We start from the raw sequence: 23,525 nt of genomic DNA on the forward strand, positions 1-23,525 counted from the left end.
CAGGAATTTATCCATTTCTTCCAGGATTACTAGCTTATGTGTGTAGAGTTGTTTGTAATATTCTCTGATGGTGGTTTGAATTTCTATGGGATCTCTGGTGATTTCCCCTTTATCGTTTTTTATTGCATCTATTTGGTTATTCTCTCTCTTTTTTTTTTTTTTTATTAATCTGGCTAGTGGTCTGTCTATTTTCTTGATCTTTTTGAAAAACCAGCTCATGGATTTACTGGTTTTTTGAAGAGTTTTTTGTGTCTCTATCTCCTTCAGTTCTGCTCTGATCTTAGTTATTTCTTGTCTTCTGCTAGGTTTTGAGTTTTTTTGATCTTGCTCCTCTAGCTCTTTCAATTTTGATGACAAGGTGTCAGTTTTGGATCTCTCCTTTCTTCTCATGTGGGCACTTATTGCTATATATTTTCCTCTAGAGACTGCTTTAAATGTGTCCCAGAGATTCTGGTATGTTGTGTTTTCATTCTCGTTGGTTTCGAAGAACTTCTTTATTTCTGCCTTCATTTCATTGTTCATCCAGTCAACATTCAACAGCCAGTTGTTCTGTTTCCATGAAGCTGTGTGGTTCTGAGTTAGTTTCTGAATTCTGAGTTCTAACTTGATTGCACTGTGGTCTGAGAGACTGTTATAATTTCCATTCTTTTGCATTTGCTCAGGAGTGATTTACTTCCAATTATGTGGTCAATTTTGGAGTAGATGTGATGTGCTGCTGAGAAGAATGTATATTCTGTGTATTTGGGGTGGAGAGTTCTGTAAATGTCTATCAGGTTTGCTTGTTCCAGGTCTGAGTTCAAGTCCTGGATATTCTTCTTAATTTTCTGTCTGGTTGATCTGTCTAATATTGACAGTGGAGTGTTAAAGTCTCCCACTATTATTGTGTGGGAGTCTAAGTCTCTTTGTAAGTCACTAAGAATTGTCTTATGTATCTGGGTGCTCCTGAATTGGGTCCATATATGTTTAGGATTGTTATCACTTCTTGTATCAATCCTTTTACCATTGTATAATGTCCTTCTTTGTCTCTTTTGATCATTGTTGCTTTAAAGTCTATTTTATCCGAGTTGAGAATTGCAACACCTGCTTTTTTTTGCTCTCCATTTGCTTGGTAAATCTTCCTCCATCCCTTTATTTTGAGCCTTTGTGTATCTGTGCACGTGAGATGGGTTTCCTGGATACAGCACACTGATGGGTTTTGGCTTTTTATCCAATTTGCCAGTCTGCGTCTTTTGATTGGTGCATTTAGCCCATTTACATTTAGGGTTAATATTGTTATGTGTGAATTTCATACTGCCATTTTGATGCTGGCTGGCTGTTTTGCCCATTGGTTGATGCAGATTCTTCATTTTGTTGATGATCTTAACCATCTGGTATGTTTTTGGAGTGGCTGGTACTGGTTGTTCCTTTCTATGTGTGGTGCCTCTTTCAGGAGCTCTTGTAAAGCAGGCCTGGTGGTGACAAAATCTCTGAGTACTTGCTTGTTGGCGAAGGATTTTATTTTTCCTTCACTTATGAAGCTTAGTTTGGCTGGATATGAAATTCTGGGTTGAAAGTTCTTTTCTTTAAGGATGTTGAATATTGGACCCCACTCTATTCTGGCATGTAGGGTTTCTGCTGAGAGATCTGCTGTGAGTCTGATGGGCTCCTTTTTGTGGGTGACCTGACCTTTCTCTCTGGCTGCCCTTAGCATTTTCTCCTTCATTTCAACCCTGGTGAATCTGAAGATTATGTGCCTTGGGGTTGCTCTTCTTGAGGAATATCTTTGTGGTGTTCTCTGTATTTCCTGGACTTGAATATTGGCCTGCCTTGCTAGGTTGGGGAAATTTTCTTGGATAATATCCTGAAGAGTATTTTCCAGCTTGGATTCATTCTTTTCATCACATTCAGGTACACCTATCAAATGTAGATTAGGTCTCTTGACATAGTCCCACATTTCTTGGAGAATTTGTTCAATCCTTTTTGTGCTTTTTTTCTCTAATCTTGCCTTGTCATTTTATCTCATTGAGTTGATCTTCGACCTCTGATATCCTTTGTTCTGCTTGGTCAATTCAGCTGTTGAAACTTGTGCATGCTTTGCAAAGTTCTCGTGTTGTGTTTTTCAGCTGCATCAATTCACTTACATTCCTAAGTTGTCCATTCTTATTATCTCGTCAAATCTTTTTTCAAGGTTTTTAGTTTCTTTGCATTGAGTTAGAACATATTCTTATAGCTCACAGAAGTTTCTGATTACCTACCTTCTGAATTCTGATTTTGTCATTTCATCACACTCATTCTCCATCCAGATTTGTTCCCTTGCTGGTGAGGAGTTGTGATCCCTTGTAGGAGGAGAGGTGTTCTCGTTCGGGTGTTTTCCTTTATTTTGCACTGGTTTCTTCCCATGTTTGTGGATTTATCTACCTGTCGTCTGTGTAGTTGCTGATTTTCAGATTGGTTCTCTGAGTGGACGTCCAGGTTGTTAATGAAGTTATTTCTGTTTCTTAGTTTCCCTTCTAACAGTCTGGCCCCTCTGCTGTAGGACTGCTGAGGTCCACTCCAGGCCCTGCTTGCCTGTGGATCACCTGCAGCAGCTGCAGAACAGTAAGGGTTGCTACCAGTTTCTTCTTCTGCTATCTTTGTCCCAGAATGATGTCCATCAAATGTCAGTCTGATCAGTCCTTTGTGAGGTGACTCTTTGGATATACGGGGTCAGGGAGCTGCTTGATGAGACAGTCTGTTCTTTATAGGAGCTCAAGTGCTGAGCTGTGAGCTCCATTGTTCATTCAGAGCTACTAGGCAGGTAAATTTAAGTCTGCTGCAGAAGAACTCATAAATCCCTTTTGTTTTTTTTTCAGGTGCTCTGTCCCGGGGCATTAGGGCTTTATTTATGAGTGTCCATTTTGCTGCTACCTTTTTTTTTTTTCAGGGCTGCCCTGCCCAGCAAGGAGGCAGCCTAGTCACTGTCTGCCTGCAGAGGCTTTGCTGAGCTGCTGTGGGCTCCGCCCTGCTGTCGTGTGAACTTCCCTGCAGTCCTGTTTATATGGATGTGGTTAGAACTACCTAGGCAATGGTGGCCCACTTCTGTAATCGTGGACTCTATTATGGCGGGTTGCCTCGGCAATGGCAGGCTGCCTCAGCAATGGCGGACTACCTCTGTATGGGTCGATTGACTCAGTAATGGTGGACGCCCCTCCGACACAAAGCTGGGCCATCTGGGGTTCAGCTGTGCTTGCTAATTAGACCATTTCTAATCCTTCCTATCCCTTACACACAGGTCCAGTTGTTTCATTTCATTCTAGACTCAGATTCTAAGACTGAGTACATTTTCCCCAGCATGTAAAGGAGAGGAAAAAAATCAGTGGCCTAATATAACAAAAATCTCCCCAATGAATTTCCCATGAAGAAGAGATAGAACATCAAATACCAACAGTGCCAAAACATTTACTGAAAGTTTTCAAATACTGCAAAAATATTACAAAAAGTGAGCAAACATGGTGAAACTAATGACAAATTAGACACTGAAAACATCTAGTTAAGTGTAGGCATGCATGTAGGCAAAAGGGAATGTCCATAGGGAGTTACTATAGTAAAGGACTGCATTTGATTCTTTTATACATACATCATTTGATCCCATTTAGAAAAAATTATCCCAGACTTGGAAATTTAGGTTTTAACAAATTGTGAACTGTAAATATCATATTAGCTCCTTACCCATCAAGTGTCACCTAACTCTCTTAGGAAATGTAACTTTGTCCAACAATTAAGTAGGGACCAGTTTAAGGACTCTAGAGTTAGAAGTCGATTTGTAGAAAACCATTAAGACATGATGCTTTATTTTTGCTTTCTATTAAAGAAATGTACCTTCTAGGTTATCATTTTATTTCCCTGTAGGATACTAACCAGTTTTATGTTTTACTGGCAATTTCATTTTATCAAAGCCTTCCCCACTGAAGAAATTCCAGTTTTTTCATATTCTCTTCCAACTGCTCTGTTATAGTGATGCTGAGTTAACTGGAACTTAATTCATCTGTTTACAAAACAATTATATTTTTAATATTTTCAGAATTTGTGCTTTGACAATCATCAAACAACCATGTAAGGTAGGTAGTATGTCCTCATTTTACAGAGGAAGAAATTGAGTCTCAGAGAAGGCACATTATTGCCCAAGTTTATAGAGGTAGGAAGTGACAGAGCTGAGGTTTTCACACAAATATGACTGAATCACTTTATAGGAAATCCACTGGTGATTCTTATGTGGACTGAAAATTTGAGCTGAGACATCTCCAAAAATATCAACCTTACCTACATATGTCTATTACATGTTTGAATTATAAACATTAACACTGGGTATCAAAAGCAACTAACTTTAAATGATCCAAACCTGAGTTTTAAACACTAAGTAAAACAATTGTTTATTAATTTGTTTGGCTTCAATTCTGAAACTTTAAAAATTATTGAAAATATTTGCCCATAGACTATATGGAATATTATCATTAAAGTGTGAAATTCCAGTGTTTTGCTGATTCCGTTAATGGTTTGGATGATGCTCAGCAAGTTACTACTGAGGTTGTTAGAAAAGCCATTGAAAAGTATTTAGAATACTTAGTGGTGAGCCTCTCTGATATTTCATGAACATGTCCCTACATGACACAGTCTGAGAGCTTTTTGAATAAATTTGAACAAATTACCAGCCTATCCTGCTGCAAATATGTTCAGTCTTCTTTGTCCCTAGACTGGTAGAAAAAAGAGAAACACAAACAACTTTGTTATCTTCAGGAATGAAAGCCATTTGTTGTTCTGGCTGAACAGATTGGTAGATATCCAGACTAAAGAGTGACATGCAACCCAGTCTGAAAGCACCATAGTACCTTTAAATCTTAAAAGTATACCTTAGGAAAGGCAGATCTTACATATACATGTTGATCTGTCAATAGGCATGCTTTTAAGCTTGGCTATACACCTTTAAAATGCACCCTTTTACCCACCTGAGGATCCACTCAATGTATATGCAGCTTTGCAAGTTTTTCTCCGTAAGTAAGATTCTAAAATTTAGGACAATTGGTATCTAGGTTGATTTTTTAGAAACATCTGTACTTGTAACAGTGAGTGTTTTGTCCACCAAATCACAAACTAGACAGCGACCACTAACCTGGTTTTCCACTGCGTACGCTGCTGTTTGATGGGCACTGGCAGCTGTCTGCCACAGACTTAAGTTAAGTGAGGCAATCTGCCTGCCCCACCTCTAGCCTCAAATCCCAAACTCTGGAGCCAGTGGAATTTCAGCTCCACCTGAAGTGAAAAAATAACTATGTGGTTTGAATTCATCTCGACTCACAGTTTCACTGTTTTATCCTGGCTAATGCTGCTTACTGTGTCTGTGGTTTTCTTACATAAATTTTCAATCCAGCTAGTGCTATTATAATGTGTCTTTTCCAGCCCTGATGTTGGGGGTGGATTTTTAGCTCGCATATTTTTTCCAGATGTGATAAGCTCTCCATAGCCCTCTTGGTGAGCAAAAGCATATCCAGACCTTCTTGAGCTTGACCGGCGGGTCCGAGGCCTTCGGCTACTTAGAGGCCTTGCCTTCTTTTGAGCCTTCTGCCGCTGGCGGATCTGGAGAGAAACAGACCCAAAGTGAAATGATGCATCCAAATGACAGACTTCAGGCCCTGGACCACTTTGTAAAGTGAAAGCCTTTTATTTTTTTAGTAAAAACAACAATGCAAAAGGAAGTTTTAAACCTAAAAACTAAGATATTTTCGACCCAAAAGATGACAGTGGGCACTGGTCCATTTTTATTTCTATCAAAAAACTATTAAGTAAATAAGAAATATCAGACAAATTTCATTATTGTCTCTCATATATCTTCAATGTATAAGAGATACTTTTGTATAGAAAAATTTTTTTCACATTTACCACCCAAAGTCAGCATAATAATTTGTAACTTCATTCTCCAAAAACAGCCTTTTTCCTCTTTTAGAGGTTCTCTGTATTGAACAGTTGTCAATAACTGGACTAGAAGAAAATTTAGAAAATGAGTCAGAAATATTCAATTTTTGTGGTAAGTCAACGTATCATCAGATTTCCAAGGTTTTGATTTATTTGAGGTTTGTATGGCCTTTCTAAATGTTCCAGATTATCGGAGTAGGTTTCCAACAACTCTTTCATTTTCCTGTAAAGCTAAGGAAAAAAAGACCTAAGGTTTGTTGTAAGCGACGCTGTTCTCTGGTTTGGCAAATCACTTGGATTCTGACTTCTGTGTCAGGAGAAAGCCGTCAAGCAGAACATCACAATTGGACTTATAGGAAAAACGAGCACACCCTTTCTTCCTTAACTCATCCACCATTGTCTGGGTTTATATCAGAATGAGCTTGGAGATGCAAAGAGAGAGAACAGATATGACAAGGGACTCTGAATTTTTCCAGAATAAATATTTTTACACTTTGGTCCCAAAATGTCAGAGACATCATGATTATATATATATCTACCTCAGTCTCTCTCAGCATCACTGGCCTGGTCCCAGTCACATAGCAGCTTGCTCCCTCTTCTCATTCCATGGCTAGGAATGTTTATTTCCCTTTCTTTCTCCTTTTCACATTAGGTCAGGTTAGTGCTGACCTAACTTGACATTGTCTTACTTAGATCACATTAGGTCAACCTAACCTAGTCCTGATCGTTAGCCCAGACCTAACAGGACATTGTCTACTTATACTCCTCTTCCCATTAAATTCTGAAATATATTCTGTTAATTTTCCAATTAAGGAATTTCTATAACCTGTTCTTCCTATTTTCCTTCCAAGTTATATTTCTAATCTACCCATCGTGTTGTTCTTCCCCTTTTTAATCTGTTCAGAAGGTAACATCTCACTCATGTTTCGGAATCTGCTACTAGATTTCTACAAAAATGTTAAGCCCCTTTGACTCATGCCATACTTGTCTCCTATTTTTTTTTTTTTTTTGAGACGGAGTTTCACTCTTGTTACCCAGGCTGGAGTGCAATGGCGCGATCTCGGCTCACCACAACCTCCGCCTCCTGGGTTCAGGCAATTCTCCTGCCTCAGCCTCTTGAGTAGCTGGGATTACAGCACGCGCCACCATGCCCAGCTAATTTTTTGTATTTTTAGTATAGACGGGGTTTCACCATGTTGACCAGGATGGTCTCGATCTCTTGACCTCATGATCCACCCACCTTGGCCTCCAAAAGTGCTGGGATTACAGGCATGAGCCATGGTGCCTGGCCACTTGTCTCCTCTTTATTGTGTCTGTACTTACCCTCAAATCAATCTTTTCCTATAACATGCCTTTCCCTTGGAAAAATTATCCAAAATGATGCCTGTGAGCTTCTTTTTAAAATTCAGTTTTTAAAAATACCCAGTTTAACTTGTAATTTATGACTCCCCATCACATTTAGTATTAATGCTTCTTTCTTCATTGGCACTAAGGCCTAGTACATTCAATATGTAAGCAGTCCCATCTATCCTGATGTGATCTCATGTATCAGTAGGTATCTGCTTGCGACAATTTCATCAGCCCATCTCTGAGCTTCCAATCAGGCAGAAAAGGACACCATTTCAAGAGCCAAAAACCAGACTTCAAGAATTCATCAGCACTGTGACATACCTGGTCACTCAGGGTTGGGTATAAATCCACCTTCAAAAATCTGAATGCCACCACTGGCATAACTGAAGCCACTGTTGTTAAAAGAATTACAAGCCAGATGCACTTCTGGGTCAGGGAATGTCGTGCATTACCTGTCATTAAAGAAAATATACACTGTGGCTATAAGTAGGACTGAATTATTAATAAATAGGTTCTTTGTTCCTATAAAGTCTTTTTTGAAATCGTGAGATTTGGATCACCTAATGTCACCACGATGATAAGAAGGCAGAAGTGCTAAGATCACCCTCAGGAACTGCTTAGTGGTCTTACCACTTCGAGATTACCAGCCTGAGCCAAGCATTCTCTCATTCATGGAGCACAATTTTCTCTTCCAGCATCAAGATCCCATGCTTACAAGGCAGCCATTATTTTTAAAAGGCACATGTACCCTTTATGCTTATGGACTCTTGAATTAAAACTATCATATCAAAACTATACAAAAAACATTCCAGATAAAGGTATGATCTCAAATAATGATTGCACTGATTGGCTATGTCATAAAAGGGAAGCCATATCTACTGCAGAACCAGCCTTATAAATTCCAGGCAATGGCTTCAGAAAACCTGCCTCAGAGGAACTTATCTGTTTAATGTCATTTGGTTATGAGGTACTCAAAGTTCCAAAATCAGGAAGGCTCCTGGGTTTGAAAACAGCATCCCCTCACCAGGAGACTGTTGATGTATCCATCCAACATGCTAGGGCAATGGGACAGTGAAACTCATTCCCAAGCCTGCAGCCAGTTTTCTTACTTTTTACTCATACCTCACATACTCCAATGTGAGTGTGAACAAGGCAATTAGGGTCAGTAAGGCAGGCAGACAAGCTTCATGGGAAGATGCCAACCATGCTTATATCACCAAAATAAACTTTTGTCCCTCTTCATTTTCTAGAGATTTAGCATCATACCTCCAATTATCCAGGTCCCCTATCCCAGTGTTCAAATGTTACCACCATTCAAATGGGCTTTGGGTATGAGGGCTTGGCTACTGAATGGTATGTCTGCTTTTCCTGGCTTTGAAGAGTAGAATCTGCCTACCCAAGAGCAGCTGATTCCAGCGGCCTTCAGCCATGGGCAGAAACAAACTTGACTCAATAAATTAAATGTCTCTTTGAGCTCCTTGAAGCTTGGTACCCTCCGGCATGGCTGGGAAAACAAGCTTCACTTTGAAACCACACTCCTGTTTGCTGCTAGCTAGTAAGGAAAAAAAAATTCTTTTCTGAAACCCCAATGTTGATCTAACTTTTAAAAAATTTCATTGGAGCTCAGTAATTAGTTACTGAAATGGCATGTGCTTAGCTGGAAAGAGTGGTCCCCACACAAATTACTTTCTCCAGTCGAGGCATTCTAATCTCATTATGCATTACAGTGCTCTCTTAGGACTTGAAATGTTCTAGTCAATGCACTGAACTTTTCAATTTGGCAAATGACCTTAAAAAAATAAAACAAAAATAGTTTTAGTGTCTTTCTTTCCTAATATGCTTATTCTTACTCATATCCAACATGTCTCTACACAGTTGGAATCTTTTGGTAAACAAAGTATTACCAGTACATATTAAGTAAGAGTGGTGCAACTTAAAGATTTCCATTTACATATAGGAAAAGGCAGAAGTTGAGGAACATTTTTAAGTGTATGTGTGAATTTAAATGGAATTAAATACAATTTAAAGTGCCTTTGCATCAGTGTAAATTTGTAAACTTATAACCTTATAATTCTATTTTGGTCCTTGTGGTCTTATTTTGCTTTCTACATGAATCGGTCTAAGAATTTACTTCCTCAATTAGTAAATACAAATCTCACTCTTGCCTGATTAAGTTCAAGAATGTGTTGGTCACCACACATCTCTCTTTTCCAGTTTGTTTAGATGAACTCGGAAACTTCACTCTTCGCAGCTTATTTCACACACACTAGAGATTTCAAAACCTCGGAGAAAATATATTAATAGCCTTCTTTTAGAAAGCTCAGTGGCCTCTGCTGGGAATCATTTTGAAATGTGGAGTGCAATGATAGTATACTCTATACATAGACCAGAGAATAACAGAATCTCAAGGTTCTAGGAGATTTTAGGGAGTCCTTTGCTGCTCATCTGATGTTCAAATTCCTCTGCAGTGTTCCCAACCAGGAATCAAGCCTCATTTTCATGAATAATGATAATCACCATTACCACAATGAACATTTATTTAAAAAGTACTATATACCAAGATACATACTAAGTGATTTATATATATTGTTTCCTTTAATCCTCATAAATTTTCTATGAAAATAAGGCTTAATAAGAGCCTCAGTTTATAAGTGAAGACATTAATGCATAGTATAATATTGTGAGCTGTATGTTTGGTTTTTCTCTCTGTTTTCTGCCAAATGCTTTAAAAACTTGAAATCCTTAAAGTGGTAAGTGTGTTTTTGTATGTTAATGAGTTGACTGTTGGCTGGAAGACCCTAAGCAGCTTCAGGATGAGGGCTGATCATCAGAAAGACTAAGGCAGGATTATAGGATTGGGACTTTCAGCCCAGCCTCTAATCTCCTAGAAGAGGAGAGAGACTAAAGGTTAAGTTGATCACCAATGGCCAATGACTTCATCAATCTTGCTTATATAATAATGCCTCCATAAGAGCCTTAAAGAACAGGGTTCAGAGTTCCCAGATAGATGAACATGTAGAGGTTCCTGGAGGGTAGGAGGACTGCAAAGGGCATGCCAGCTCTGCACCCCTTCCCCCACACTAGCTCTATGCTCCTCTTTATCTGTATCCTTTGTAATATTCTTTATAATAAACCAGTAAATGTAAGTGTCTCCCTGAGTTCTGTGAGCCACTCTAGAAATTAATCAAACTCAAGGAGGGGGTTGTGGGAACCCCAATTTGTAGCCAGCTGGTCAGAAGTAGAGGTAAAACATCCTGTGGCTTGCTAGTGGCATTAGAAATGTGTGGGCAGTAGTGAGGAACCTAGCCCTCAACCTGTGGGATCTGACACTATCTCCAAGTAGATATTGTTGGAATTGAATTGGAAAACATCAAGCTAGGGTCCTCTACAGAAACACTTCATTGGATATTGGTGGGAAGAAATCCCCACTTCTTGGTGACCAGAAGTCTTCTGTGTTGATGGCTGACTGAGAGTATAGGAGAAAATGAGTTTGTTTATTTCTATATATTCTTACATAGAAAGAAGAAACTACCTCAAAGTTACATAACTTGCTAGTTGGTGGAGCTAGTGCTTGAACCCTGAATGTCTAACTACGAAGCCTATTCCTCATGCCACTTATAAATTAATGTCCAGGAATTTTCAGAAGTGCTCTAAATTACACACAGTTTCATTCTTATCTAAATGCAAATAAGTTCCATGGGTGAATTTTGGCAGACGTTGGTGATAATGCGGCATAAAGAGGGTGTCTAGTATTTCTTTTCTTCTCTCTACCATATATGAACATTTGACAGGTCTTCAGGTCACCCTAATGTATGTGCCATGCCTCTTATTTGCAAAGAGAAGCCTACTACATGTAAACTGCAAAGAACCTGTAAGCTACTGTCAGTGATTCTTCTGCATCTAGTAGAGACAACAGAAACTAAGTGAGCTTTTAGAGCAACTTTTAAGCCCAGAAGCCTTCAGATGCCTGGCTGAATCAATTTCTGGACAAATGATCACTAATCATCCCCAGCTCTATCCAACACAAAAAATAAATCATAAGACAAGTAAACAGCAGCATGACATGAGGCCCTACTAATCAATGTGACCCACTTACCTACAAATGGAAACTGGTTTGGGAAAATGCCAAAGATGCCATTACTGTGCATTGCAAATAAAATGGAGAAATAAATGGCAATGCTCCCCCAGATGAAGACGTGATTAATGAAAGTCCAGTAACTGGTATCCAAGGCTATCTGTAAATAAAATCAAATGCAAAGGGGAGGTCTTTGAGGATTAAAAGAGCATCATTTTAGCTAGTGATGTCTCCTGGAACTGCCCTGTGGCAGGAAGGTTGCACCTGTCGAGTTGTCAAGCCAACCACTGGCATCCCCACTTTCTGAAAACACCCAGGGGACTGATCTGACTTCATATTTCTGTTAGAAAATTGATTTTAGAACTTTTATATGCAAGCCATTATATCTGCCAATATTGAGTCAGAATCAGGAGGTAAGATATTAAACACATTTAACTTCATTGAAGTGAGAAATATGAAAGCACAATGGTTTAGAATTTTTAGGTTACTTTCCAAATGTCTGTCAAAACTTTCCTATTGGAAAAAAATTCCTTCTGTAATGGACAAATGCAATATTTCATACTCTGTAAGTAAATTTTCACAATACAATTTTTACACATGCATCTTTTTTATACCAATATCCGAACTCATTTTGATGATCCTTTCTCTTCAATAACTCAATTGATAACAAAGAAAATTCCTCAGCCTTATTTTGACATAAAAATCAGAAACTGGGATTTACAATGGCCTGGGAGCACAGTCAGCAGCTCTTCTTCCTTCCAGTAACTTGTTGCGGCAGCTCAGCTAGAAGAGTGGTTTGCTATTGGGGAATCAAGGATGCCACTGGTAAATATGAACACTTGAATTCTTCAGAGAATAAAAAAGGAGGTTCTGGTATCATTATTTGCATCTCATAGGTCCCAAGTGATCCAGGTCCAAGTGAAGGTTTGCATTTCTAATAGTCTTTTGCAAGACCAAAGGTTTCTCATCTGCCCGAGGGAGGCCTATCTGCATAGTAAACAGATCCCTCTCAACATGAGACATACTTCCTCTTTCCACCTGTAGTTTATTGTCCCTTAAAATGTGTCCCCATTAAAATGATGCTGGCAGCCTTTGATGTGAACTATAGGGTGTATAAAAGTACAGCCTTTCCTCTCCTCAGGAGTTCTGAAAACAGTTCTGCCTCCCATGCCCCAGCAAAGACATGCCAACTTTCCAGTTCAGTTAGCTGCCAAGACATTTCACCAAAATCTCCAACTCTACCTCCCACCACCTGTGAGTTTAACACTCTCAAGAGAAAATGATATTCTGATCTGTATGCGTAAGAGTAGGCAAAGAAAAATTACAACCCCTTTAAAAGGATTCAGCTGAAAAAGTGAGAATAGGTGGCTCCTATTGAAGCAGAAGTAATAGAAGATACAGACAAGCACTACAACAACAACAAAATATCATATGACCCCTTAAGAAGATGCAATATGATCACAGAAAAAAAATCTGACAGAAAATTACACTTTCTGAATTTAAAAATTCAATAGCAAAACCAAAGAATAGTCACTGAATAGAACTAAATTAATATGCTGGACGAAACAAATACAAATATTATCTCAAAACAGAGAAGAAAAACTTAGAGAAATACAAACCATTTGCAAAAAGAAGAGACATGAACAGCAAATTCACAGATCTCAGATCTGTGACCCGAATATACAAATAATGGCATTTTAGAAAGCTAAAAAGGAATAAATAGAAAAGTAATAATCAAAGAAATGACAAAAGAAAACTGCTCTGTGGTAACAGATAGCATAGATTTTCAGATTGAGAGGGTCCTTTAGGTCCTATCCAAAGTAATAAAACAAGATTCTGGTGAAATAACCTTTTATACAGAGAAAGAAAGAGAATCAACATAACATCAAACTGTCACAGTAAAACTGTGAAACAACACAAAATTGTTGAAACATAACTACACAGTGAAGCAACAACAAAGTTCCTAAAGAAAAAGGCTCTGACTCAAGGATCTTATGCTTATCCAATATAGCATGTAAATGTAAAGGCAAAAAGAAAAGCACTGAGCTTAAAAGTATAACATCTCAATAACCTTTCAGAAAAAATTACTCAAGGACATTTCTGCAATGAAATAAAAATTTAAGCAGTATAAAGACCTCAAAATGGCAGGAGACAGGGCATAAAAATGTTGATGAGCAATGGTTTTTGAGAGTGTATAGTTAGTTCTAGATGAGTTATAATAAATAAGAGGCAGCATCGATTTGGAAAAAAATGGTGATAGTAAGCAAATATGTTAATGGAGCATTTAATAAAATCCTGGAATTAAATTCTAAATAATTAACATGTAAGAGTTAGGATGGGAGTAGGGACAGAGAGGGATAAGCAAGATAAAAACATTTTGAAAACTGTTTAATTGAAGAGGCATAAGGAAAGATTTACAACAAGATAGTAAAACATTTGATGAAGAACAGAGTTTCATATTATATATGGAATTCCATTCTGCCAATATGGAAATACATACTTAAATAACTATAAAATAAGGAGAAATAAAATAGGAACATAATAGTAAAACTTGTACATTATTCATGTTAATGGGATTTTTTTTTTTGATACAGAGTCTCACTCTTGTCACCAAGGCTGGAGTGCAATGGCACAGTCTCGACTCACTGTAACCTCTGCCTCCAAGGTTCAAACAATTCTCCTGCCTCAGCCTCCTGAGTAGCTGGCACTATAGGCACCCACCACCATACCCAGCTAATTTTTTTGTTTTTTTTTTTTTTTGTATTTTTAGTAGAGATGGGGTTCTGCCTCATTGGCCAGGCTGGTCTTGAACTCCTACATCAGGTGATCCACCCACCTTGGCCTCCAAAGTGCTGGGATTACAGGCATGAGCCACCATGCCTGGCCAGAAGTGGGATATTTTAAAATCACAATTAGGGCATCCCAATATAAAAAAGGAAAAAAAAAAAAAACACAGAAATTGAAAAACAGAAAAGTAATCATAAAATAATATTAATATAGCATGATAAAATACAAGTTATTACAATTAAAATGAGTAGCTTAAACATTCTTATCAAGGAAAACTAATAGAATGAGACAAGTAATAAATGAAAATTAAGAAATTGGCCAAGATTATATATAAGGCAAATGCAAACTAAAAAAAGCAAGAGAAGCAAATGAATATATAAAATAAATCTTAAAAATCTTTTATTATGAAAAATGATAAAAGCTACAAAGACAAATTAATAATTAGAAACTATTATGTGACAAAGAATATAGCTTAAATTATATGAGGTAAAAACCACTTTGAAAACAAGGAAAAGGGAGAGATTCAAGATGGTACAGTAAGAACAACTCAGGATTGCTGCTCTCAGTGAACGTGCAGAGGGTAAGTCAAAGCTGCATTTCCAGACGGATCTTTGTTGCCCACAGAACGGGGAAATTCCCAGGTGTAGGAGAGACACGGGACGCCAGCACAGCTGTTTTGGCTGGTGCCGCCGCTTCGGCTGGTGCCGCAGCACAGTGGCACTCCACAACACTCCGCACAAAACACACTGGTCCGGGTGCCCTGTTAAACCGGCAATCTGAGATTTGGGAGGGCAGATTAGCATATCCATCTGATTAAACAAGACTTGGAAAGTGAGCCAGACCAGGAGATTCCTGGGAAGCAGTGTTTGAGCCAGCACAGTGGGTCACAGCACGGGAAATCACACAGATCCCAGTGCACTAACAGCAGGGGACTGAAACACCTGGGAAAGAGCCAACCGTTCAACTTTAAAAAAAAAATTTAAAAAAGGCGCTCTGAGGCAGGGAGCCAGGTGAGCAGGCTCAGTGGGTTTCACCCCCACAGGGACAAACAAAATGGCAATTCGAAATGCTCCAGATGGATAGTTTCACTGCAGTCACAGCTGAACCCAGGACGGTGCAGCTCGGTGGCGGAGGAACGCCTGCCATTACCGAGGCAATCCGCCCGTACTGAGGTACACTCCCATTGGTGATGCAGCCTGCCATTGCCGAGGCAACCTGCCATAACAGAGAGACTCCACCACAGGGCAGAGCCCGTGGCAGCAGGGCGGAGAACACGGCTGCAGGGCAGAGCCCACAACAACACAGCAGACCCCACACCAGCAGGGCAGAGCCTCGGCAGGCAAATAGTGACTAGACTGCCTCCTAGCTGGGCAGGATAGTGCAACGGACACTCATAAGAAAGCCCCAACTCCCCAAGACAGAGCATCTGAGGAAAAAAAGGGATTTTATGAGTTCTGCTGCAGCAGAATTAAATGTAGCAGCCTAACAGCCCTGAATGAACAACGGAGCTCACAGTTCATCACTTGAGCTCCTATAAAGTACAGACCATCTCTTCAAGCAGCTCCCTGACCCCTGTATATCCAAAGAGTCACCTCAAAAAGGACTGATCAGACTGATATTTGACGGGCATCATTCTGGGACAAAGATAGCAGAAGAATAAACTGGTAGCATCCCTCACTGTTCCGCAGCTTCTACAGGTGTACCCCAGACAAACAGGGCCTGGAGTGGACCTCAGCAGTCGTACAGCGGAAGGGCTAGACTGGTAGAAGAAAAACCAAGTAACAGAAATACCTCATCATCAACAATCTGGGTGTCCACTCAGACACCCAATTGAAAAGTCAGCAACTACTCAGACGACAGGTGGATAAATCCATGAAGATGGGAAGAAACCAGTGCAAAAAGGAGGAAAACACCTGAAACCAGAACGCCTCGCCTCCTACAAAGGACCAAAACTCCTCACCAGCAAGGGAACAAAGCTGGACGGAGAATGACTGTGACAAAATGACAGAATTAGACTTCAGAAGGTGGGTAATAAGAAACTTCTGTGAGCTAAAAGAACATGTTCTAAATCAATGCAAAGAAACTAAGAACCTTGAAAAAAGATTTGAAAAGAGATTCGAGAAAATGATAACAAGAATGGATAACTTAAAGAAGAATATGAATGAATTGAAGGAGCTGAAAAACACAACATGAGAACTTCACGAAGCATGCACAAGTTTCAATAGCCGAATTGACCAAGCAGAAGAAAGAATATCAGAAGTTGAAGATCAACTCAATGAAATAAAATGAGAAACCAAGATTAGAGAAAAAAACACAAAAAGTAATGAACAAAGTCTCCAAGAAATGTGGGACTATGTGAAGAGACATAACCTACGTTTGATAGATGTATCAGAAGGTGACGAAGAAAAAAAATTCAAGCTGGAAAATACTCTTTATCCAGGAAAATTTCCCCAACCTAGCAAGGTAGGCCAACACTCAAATCCAGGAAATACAGAGAATACCACAAAGATACTCCACAAGAAGAGCAAGCCCAAGGCACATAATCGTCAGATTCACCAGGGTTCAAATGAAGGAGAAAACACTAAAGGCAGCCAGAGAGAAAGGTCGAGTTACCCACAAAGAGACGCCCATCAGACTCACAGCAGATCTCTCGGCAGAAACACTACAAGCCAGAAGAGAGTGGCGGCCAAATTTCAACATCCTTAAAAAAACAACTCTCAACCCAGAATTACATATCCAGCCAAACTTAGCTTCATAAGTGAAGGAAAAATAAAATCCTTTGTGAACAAGCAAGTACTCAGAGATTTTGTCACCACCAGGCCTGCTTTACAAGAGCTCCTAAAAGAGGCACTACACATAGAAAGGAACAACCATTACCAGCCATTCCAAAAACACACTAAATGCTAAAGAGCATCAACAAAATGAAGAATCTACATCAACTAATGGGCAAAACAGCCAGCTAGCATCAAAATGGCAGTATGAAATTCACACATAACAATATTAACCCTAAATGTAAATGGACTAAATGCACCAATCAAAAGACACAGACTGGCAAACTGGATACAAAACCAAAACCCATCAGTGTGCTGTATCCAGGAAACCCATCTCACATTCAAGGATACACAAAGGCTCAAAATAAAGGGATGGAGGAAGATTTACCAAGCAAATGGAGAGCAAAAAAAAGCAGGAGTTGCAATCCTCGTCTCTGATAAAATATACTTCAAAGCAACAAAGATCAAAAGAGACAAAGAAGGATATTACATAATGGTAAAAGGATCGATACAACAAGAAGAGCTAACGATCCTAAATATATATGGACCCAATACAGGAGCACCCAGATATATAAGGCAAGTTCTTAATGACTTACAAAGACACTTAGACTCCCACACAATAATAGTGGGAGAATTTACCACTCCACTGTCGATAATAGACAGATCAACCAGACAGAAAATTAACAAGGATATCCAGGGCTTGAACACAGACTTGGATCAGGCAAACCTGATAGACATTTACAGAACTCTCCACCCCAAATACACAGAATATAAATTCTTCTCAGCACCACATCACGCCTACTCTAAAATTGACCACATAATTGGAAGTAAAGCACTCCTCAGCAAATGCAAAACAACTGAAATCATAACAAACAGTCTCTCAGACCATAGTGCAATCAAATTAGAACTCAGAATTCAGAAACTAACCCAGAACTGCACAGATTTATGGAAACTGAACAACTGGCTCTTGAATGTTGACTGGATAAACAATGAAATGAAGGCAGAAATAAAGAAGTTCTTCGAAACCAATGAGAATGAAGACACAACATGCCAGAATCTCTGGGACACATTTAAAGCAGTCTCTAGAGGAAAATATATAGCAACAACTGCCCATATGAGAAGAGTGGAGAGATCCAAAATTGACACCCATCATCAAAATTGAAAGAGCTAAAGGAGCAAGATCAAAAAAAGTCAAAACCTAGCAGAAGACAAGAAATAACTAAGATCAGAGCAGAACTGAAGGAGATAGAGACATAAAAAAACTCTTCAAAAAATCAATAAATCCAGGAGCTGGTTTTTCAAAAAGAACAACAAAATAGACAGACCACTAGCCAGACTTATGAAAAAGAAAAGAGAGAACAACCAAATAGATGCAATAAAAAACGATAAATGGGAAATCATCACAGATCCCACAGAAAGTCAAACCATCATCAGAGAATAGTACAAACAACTCTATGCACATAAACTAGCGAACCTGGAAAAAATGGATAAATTCCTGGACACCTGTGTCCTCCCAAGCCTAAACCAGGAGGAAGCCGAAACTATGAATAGACCAATAACAAGGTCTGAAGTCAAGGCAGCAATTAAGAGCTTACCACTCAAAAAAAGCCCAGGTGCAGATGGGTTCACAGCCGAATTCTACCAGACACATAAAGAGGAACTGGTACCATTCCTTCTGAAACTATTCCAAATAATCCAAAAAGAGGGAATCCTTCCCAAATTATTTTATGAGACCAACAGCATCCTGTTACCAAAACCTGGCAGAGACCCAACAAGAAGAGAAAACTTCAGGCCAATATCCATGATGAACATAGATGCAAAAATCTTCAATAAAATACTGGCAAGCCGATTGCAACAGCACATCAAAAAACTTATCCATCATGATCAAGTAGGATTCATCCCGGGGATACAAGGCTGGTTCAACATACGCAAGTCTATAAACGTAATTCACCACATCAACAGAACAAAAAATAAAAACCACATTATTATCTCAATTGACGCAGAGAAGGCCTTTGACAAAATTCAATAGCCCTTTATGCTCAAAACCCTCAATAAACTCAGTATCGATGGAACATATCTCAAAGTAATAAAAGCTATTTACAACAAACCAACAGCCAATATCATATTGAATGGGCAAAAACTGGAAGCATTCCCTTTGAAATCTGTCACTAGACAAGGATGCCCTCTTTCACCACTCCTATTCAATATAGTACTGGAAGTTCTAGCCAGAGCAATCAGGCAAGAAAAAGAAATAAAGGGTATTCAAATAGGAAAGGTGGAAGCCAAATTGTCTCTATTTGCAGACGACATGATAGTATACCTAGAAGACCCCATCGCCTCAGCCCAAAAACTCCTGAAACTGATAAGCAGCTTCAGCAAAGTCTCAGGATATAAAATCAATGTGCAAAAATCACAAGCATTCCTATACACCAATAACAGACTTAAAGAGAGCCAAATCAAGAACGAACTGCCATTCACAATTGCTAAAAAAAGAATAAAATACCTAGGAATACAACTCACAAGGAACGTAAGGGACCTCTTCATGGAAAACTACAAACCACTGCTCAACGAAATCAGAGAGGACACAAACAGATGGAGAAACATTCCATGTTCATGGTTAGGAAGAATTAATATCGTGAAAATGGCTATATTGCCCAAAGTAATTTACAGAATCAATGCTATCCCCATCAAGCTACCATTGACTTTTTTCACAGAACTCGAAAAAACCACCATGAACTTCATATGGAACCAAAAGAGAGCCTGCATAGCCAAGTCAATTCTAAGCAAAAAGAACACAGTGGGGGGCATCACACTACCAGATTTCAAACTATACTACAAGGCTACAGTAGTCAAAACAGCATGGTCCTGGTAGCAAGATAGAGATATAGACCAATGGAACAGAACAGAGGCATCGGAGGCAACACAACATATCTACAACCATACAATCTTTGATAAACCTGACAAAAACAAGCAATGGGGAAAGGATTCCCTGTTTAATAAATGGTGTTGGGAAAACTGGCTAGCCATGTGCAGAAAGCAGAAACTGGACCCCTTCCTGACACCTTGCACTAAAATTAACTCCAGATGAACTAAAGACTTAAACATAAGGCCTAACACCATAAAAAGCCTAGAAGAAAATCTAGGCAAAACCATTCAGGACATAGGAGTAGGCAAGAACTTCATGACCAAAATACCAAAAGCATTGGCAACAAAAGCCAAAATAGATAAATGGGACCTAATCAAACTCCACAGCTTCTGCACGGCAAAAGAAACAGTCACCAGACCGAATCGGCAACCAACAGAATGGGAAAAAATTTTTGCAGTTTACCAATCTGACAAAGGGCTGATGTCCAGAATCTACAAAGAACTAAAACAGATTTACAAAAAAAAAAAAAACAAGCCCATTCAAAAATGGGCAAAGGATATGAACAGACACTTTACAAAAGAAGACATACATGAGGCCAACAAACATATGAAAAAATGCTCATCATCACTGGGAAGGTAGTAGTAAACACTGGGGTCTATTGGGGGGAATAGCGGAGGGACAGCGGGGGGGCGGGAACTGGGGAGGGATAGCCTGGAGAGAAATGCCAAATGTGGGTGAAGGGGAGGAAGGCAACAGAACACACTGCCATGTGTGTACCTATGCAACTGTCTTGCATGTTTTGCACATGTACTCCTAAACCTAAAATGCAATTTAAAAAATAATAAAATTTAAAAAAAAAAAGGAAACAAGGAAAAAATAGGAATCATAATCACAACAGCAAACTTTAATATGCTTTTCTCAGCATTTGACAAACATGGCAAAGGTGATGGCTCTTCTGGAAGTCTCTGACTGACCTTCTGGCATCCCATTCCCAGTGTGATCAGAGCCAAGCTGTAAGAGGTGATAACAGCACTGTTTCCACTGAAGCTACCTAATATGTTTTTAAAAACCTCTTTTTTTAGCTTAAATTTTTAAAGTGTCTGTCATTTGGAACTACTAGTTTTTCTGGGAAAATATTATGGCAATTTTTACAAAAATGTAAAACGTACATACTCTCTGACTTTCTCAGTCAGAGAAATACCATTCTTTATCTAGCAGACTCATAAAAATTAGGAGTTTTAACCGCAGAAGTCTCATTTCTAGAAATCTATCTGACAGCATTTAAAATATATGTAATAATATATGCACTGTAGCATTGTAGCATTGCTTTAATAGCAAAAAAAACACACATAGAAACATATTGTATGTTTATCAATAGATGATAAATAATTATACATTCATATTATGAATTTCTGTACAGCTATTAAAACAATTAAGGTAGATCTGAATGTGTTGATTTGGAAAGCTGTCCAGAATGTCTAGTTAAGCAAGAAAAGTGTATTACAGAACAATATACATATTTATTATCTCCTTTTGTTAAATATGTGGAAATGTGTCATCTCAAAGCAAAGAAAAAATATAGAAGGATTTAGGCTATAATCATCATTATAGCAGTTAAAGAAGGGAGGGAAAGGAAGATGGTTCATTTTATTTTAATCACTTTTGTACTCTTTGAAATGTTTAAAAGAGCATTTTGTAATTCAAATAATTGAAAAATACTGCTGTTGTTTTTTTTAATAGTGACTACTTAAATTTGGCCTGTAATGTCAGCAGGACATAAGATTTATAACTGTAATTACAGACCATGGAAATTTCATGGAGGTTGTTATCACAATGAAAAGTCAAGCTTAAACAGTGAGGAAAGGATATTAATGCTGCTGTCAAAGGGAGCTTAATCATAGAATTTTTGAAAGTTACTATTTTATATATTAAGACTACAGTTTTTGATTGAAGCCAAAATTGCCTAGCTTCCATGGTTACAAACATTTACATACTTGCGTCTAAGAACTCTATGGTAAAATGGACATTTTCAGGGCTTCCTAGAAATAAAAACAAGTGGTGATTTTCCCAAAGAATTAGACTAAAATAACAGAAACTAGGAATCTGTATATTCCTCAAGTTGAAACTCTGCCATCTAAAGAAACATCTATATGCTTGTTATCTATTAAGTTTGTCTCCCATGCTAGCTAAGGGTGATCCCACATGAATGAGGGAGGTGGGGACCACGAATTCCTTGTAGCTACTATGTGACTGGGGAGGCCCACAGCTTCTACTTATCTTTACAATGAAGGGAGGTTCACATGGCTTTGGAGCTGGGGATCTGGAGTCAGAAAACCTCTGTTCAAATCCTGGCCTACTACTTTTTGTATGACTTGAAATATAACTTAATCTTCTTGCTAAATCTATTTTCTTAATGGTGGTAATAGTATTTACATTTCATAGGACCATAACAATAATTAAATGAGACAATAGAATTATCCCAGCATCTGGCACAGTATCTGGTATTTCCTTTATAATTAGTGTAAGGTTTGTTCTCACATTTCTTGAAAATTTTGTGTTTTAACCACTTTCACTATTGACTTTGTTCCAGATAATACTGGAATTAGACAGAACTGGGTTCCAGTCCTGACTCAGACTTATTGTGTGACCTCAGGCAAGTCGTTTAACCTCTCTGAACTTTGTCTATAAAAAGGGCCCATAATATTTACTGCATAATGGCATCTCGAGGAGTAAGTACAATGCATGGTATCACTCATGGTGGTGGTGATGATATAGGTCTCTGGCAGCTGCCTTTAAGGGCAGGCTTGCTTTGGTCATCTAGGTTAAGACAAACAGAGTTGAGGGATAGCTGGGTAACAAGAACAAATTATTTTCACTTCCTTTGCTCAATTTTAACCTCTCTCCTCATATTCCTTTGCCCCTACATTCTTTAAAAAAAATGTGTATTTGTGTCTAGCACTGTAGTTTCCGTTAGGAATGCAGTGGCAAACAAAGCATGCCAGATACCGGAAACCTGGTGTCCAGTCTCACTCATTCTGCTTCCAGGCTACCATTTCTAGTCTGGATCTTTTCTACCTCAACCTCCTGCCCAGAATGTTATCCTCAATATCCTGGCTGTTTTAGGCTCTCAAGCACTCAGAATTAATGGTGGAAGTGAGACTGGGAGTGAGGGCAGAGAGAAATCACGTAGGGGAGAAAACAATGGGCTGGGAGTATGTGAATAAGGTATAGGGAACTTCAACCCTGTGACACAGCAAAGAGATTCCCAGCAACTGAGGGGTGACAGGCAGCACCTCCTCTTTTAAAGTACATGACTCTGTGTCTGCATTACAATGATGATGAGGATTACGTTTCACTGCTTCTCAACTATGCCTAATTATTTACAGCCCAGTAATAATTGTGCTGTAAGAAATGCTTGCCTCAAGTCTTTAATAAAATAATCACAAATGTCTTTATTAAAGAACATCACCTTGGGAAATCAGACTGTTGGATCTTAGTGCTAAACCTGCAATGTTGTCACTGTGTGCTCTTGGGTAAATCCCTTTTACCTTTGGGGCCCCTGTTTGTTAGAGTAATTTTATTTAAAATTATACCTGCTATGGTTTTAACATATAATCACTAATTATTTGATACTCCTTCCTATACGAGGTAAAGGTTAATTCTCCTACTCTTGAATGTGGGTTGGACTTAGTGATTTACTTTTAGAGAACAGAGTATGGAAAGGGAAATATAATCCATTTATAGTGGAGAA

The 23,525-nt window shown here is 38.7% G+C and overlaps 1 protein-coding gene across 4 annotated transcripts in view; it reads right to left on the reverse strand.

The window, feature by feature from the left end:
- Positions 1-3,399: 3,399 nt before the first annotated feature.
- ATP8B4 (ATPase phospholipid transporting 8B4 (putative)) overlaps positions 3,400-23,525 on the reverse strand; it is a 272,389-nt gene continuing 252,263 nt past the window's right edge. For all 4 annotated transcript variants that reach the window (XM_078334229.1, XM_054239635.2, XM_017976839.4 and 1 more), the window contains 3 exons: positions 11,372-11,510; positions 7,597-7,727; positions 3,400-5,589 (listed from right to left, as the gene is read on the reverse strand). In XM_078334229.1, coding sequence (XP_078190355.1) covers positions 5,308-5,589; positions 7,597-7,727; positions 11,372-11,510 — 552 coding nt within the window. In that variant the 3' untranslated portion in view covers positions 3,400-5,307. The remainder of the gene's footprint in view (positions 5,590-7,596; positions 7,728-11,371; positions 11,511-23,525) is intronic.

Source organism: Callithrix jacchus, chromosome 8 (assembly GCF_049354715.1).
Source record: "Callithrix jacchus isolate 240 chromosome 8, calJac240_pri, whole genome shotgun sequence".
In the NCBI taxonomy this organism is placed as follows: Eukaryota; Metazoa; Chordata; class Mammalia; order Primates; family Cebidae; genus Callithrix; species Callithrix jacchus.